This window comes from Egretta garzetta, unplaced genomic scaffold (assembly GCF_000687185.1).
Source record: "Egretta garzetta isolate BGI_Z169 unplaced genomic scaffold, ASM68718v1 scaffold861, whole genome shotgun sequence".
Taxonomy (NCBI): domain Eukaryota; kingdom Metazoa; phylum Chordata; class Aves; order Pelecaniformes; family Ardeidae; genus Egretta; species Egretta garzetta.
This window is the reverse complement of record NW_009258497.1, coordinates 82,973-84,793: the sequence shown is the minus strand read 5'-3', so window position 1 is coordinate 84,793 and position 1,821 is coordinate 82,973. Positions and strand designations below refer to the sequence as shown.

The following is a 1,821-nucleotide window of genomic DNA, read 5'->3' as shown; positions in this document are numbered from 1 at the left end:
TGGCCAGGTCCTCCCCCCCTAGCTCCCCCCCCACCCTGGTAAGTTGGAGCCCCCCTCCCCAGCCCCCACCAGTCCCTCTCGGTGCTGGCACCGACGCTTCTCCCCGTGCAGAAAGTGGCCATCCTGCCCAGCGCTGGCCAGGAAGCGCAGGCGCGGTGGGTCTGCCTGCAGGACGAACACCCCGTGCCAGGCATCAGCTGGAACATCCGCACCCTGCAGCCCCCGCCGGAGCAGGAGCACCCCCAGTACAGTGAGTGCCCAGGGGTGCCGGGCTGGGCTCCACTGCCCCCACCGAGCCCTGACACCCCCCACCCTGCCTCTGCAGGGGGCCTGGACTTCGATGCCATCCTGCTGCGCCCAAGCAAGGGCCCTGCTGCCCAGAAGCCCCCCCTGGTTGTGATGCCCCACGGTAAGAGCTTTTCCCCCACCACCATGCCCCTGCCCCAGCCGGGCAGTGTCACCCCCCCTTTTCCTTTGCCTTTCACAGGGGGTCCCCACTCCGTCTTTACGGCTGGGTGGATGCTGTACCCGGCAGCACTCTGCCGTATGGGCTTCGCCGTGCTGCTGGGTGAGTGATGTCAGGGGCCAGGGCTGCTGGGTGGCAGAGCACCTGCAGTGGGGCCAGGGCTGGGGGAGGAAGGGCTCTGACACTGCCTCCCCACCCAGTCAATTACCGTGGCTCGCTGGGCTTCGGCCAGGACAGCGTGGCCTCCCTGCCGGGCAACGTGGGCACTCAGGACGTACGCGATGTGCAGGTATGGCCCCGGCACGTGGCCCTGGAGCACCCTATGCTGCTGCAGGTACCCCCAAGGAGGGAAAGTGGGGCTGCCTGCCTCAGCGGGTGTCCCCTGCTCTGTGGTGGCAGCTCTGTGTGGAGCGGGTGCTGCAGGAGGAGTCGCTGGATGCTGGCCGAGTGGCGCTGGTGGGTGGCTCACACGGGGGCTTCCTGGCGTGCCACCTCCTCGGCCAGTTCCCCGACACCTACCACGCCTGCGTGGTCCGCAACCCCGTGGTGAACATCGCCTCCATGGTGGCTGCCACCGACATCCCTGACTGGTGAGTACCGCCGTCCCCGGGCCCCCACCACCCTGGCCCTGCACATGCCCCCGCCCTTCTCGCCCATAGGTGCCTGACGGAGACGGGGCTCTCCTACACGCCCGACACCCTGCCGGACCCAGCCCAGTGGACAGAGATGCTGTGCAAGTCGCCGATGCGCTACATTGACCGGGTACATCTCCATCCCTGTCCCCGTCCTTGCTCGCAGTGCCAACACTGAGGCTGTGCCACTCCCGCAGGTCCGTGCACCCGTGCTGCTGATGCTGGGGGAGGATGACCGGCGTGTGCCCCCCAAGCAGGGGCTGGAGTATTACCGTGCCCTCAAGGCCCGGGGGGTGCCCACACGGTGAGTGCGGTGCTGGGTGCCCAGGTCGGGGAGTGTGGGCATGGCGTTAACCCCCCTTTCCCCTGCAGACTGCTCTGGTACCCGGGGAACAACCACGCGCTGGCTGGCATTGAGGCCGAAGCTGATGGCTTCATGAACATGGCACTGTGGCTGCTCAAGCACCTGCGGTGCTAACAGCCCCCCAATAAAAGGTGTAGCTCTACCCCCCTGTTGTCTCCCATGGCGGTGCCCATGCCAGTGTTGCCACTGCTCCCAGTGCCCCAGGGGCTGGTGGCCACCGGACTCCTCTCCTGCGCAGGTTGGCGTGCGGGCTGCTGAGGACGCGGTGTGCCGCAGTGGAGGTGAGCGCGGCCCAGCCACCCTGGGCACGGCGGGCAGCGCAGGGCAGCTGGAGAGCTGGCACTGGGCAGGCCCCTCGC

The 1,821-nt window shown here is 68.2% G+C and overlaps 2 protein-coding genes across 2 annotated transcripts in view; both read left to right on the top strand.

Moving 5' to 3' along the window:
* The window catches only part of LOC104132490 (acylamino-acid-releasing enzyme), a 4,348-nt gene extending 2,598 nt beyond the window's left edge, over positions 1–1,750 (top strand). The window contains exons 11-19 of the mRNA XM_035901473.1: positions 8–38; positions 112–250; positions 326–409; positions 488–568; positions 667–755; positions 866–1,056; positions 1,126–1,228; positions 1,296–1,402; positions 1,471–1,750. Coding sequence (XP_035757366.1) covers positions 8–38; positions 112–250; positions 326–409; positions 488–568; positions 667–755; positions 866–1,056; positions 1,126–1,228; positions 1,296–1,402; positions 1,471–1,576 — 931 coding nt within the window. The 3' untranslated portion in view covers positions 1,577–1,750. The remainder of the gene's footprint in view (positions 1–7; positions 39–111; positions 251–325; positions 410–487; positions 569–666; positions 756–865; positions 1,057–1,125; positions 1,229–1,295; positions 1,403–1,470) is intronic.
* LOC104132482 (acylamino-acid-releasing enzyme-like) overlaps positions 1,622–1,821 on the top strand; it is a 7,820-nt gene continuing 7,620 nt past the window's right edge. The window contains exon 1 of the mRNA XM_035901463.1: positions 1,622–1,700. Coding sequence (XP_035757356.1) covers positions 1,622–1,700 — 79 coding nt within the window. The remainder of the gene's footprint in view (positions 1,701–1,821) is intronic.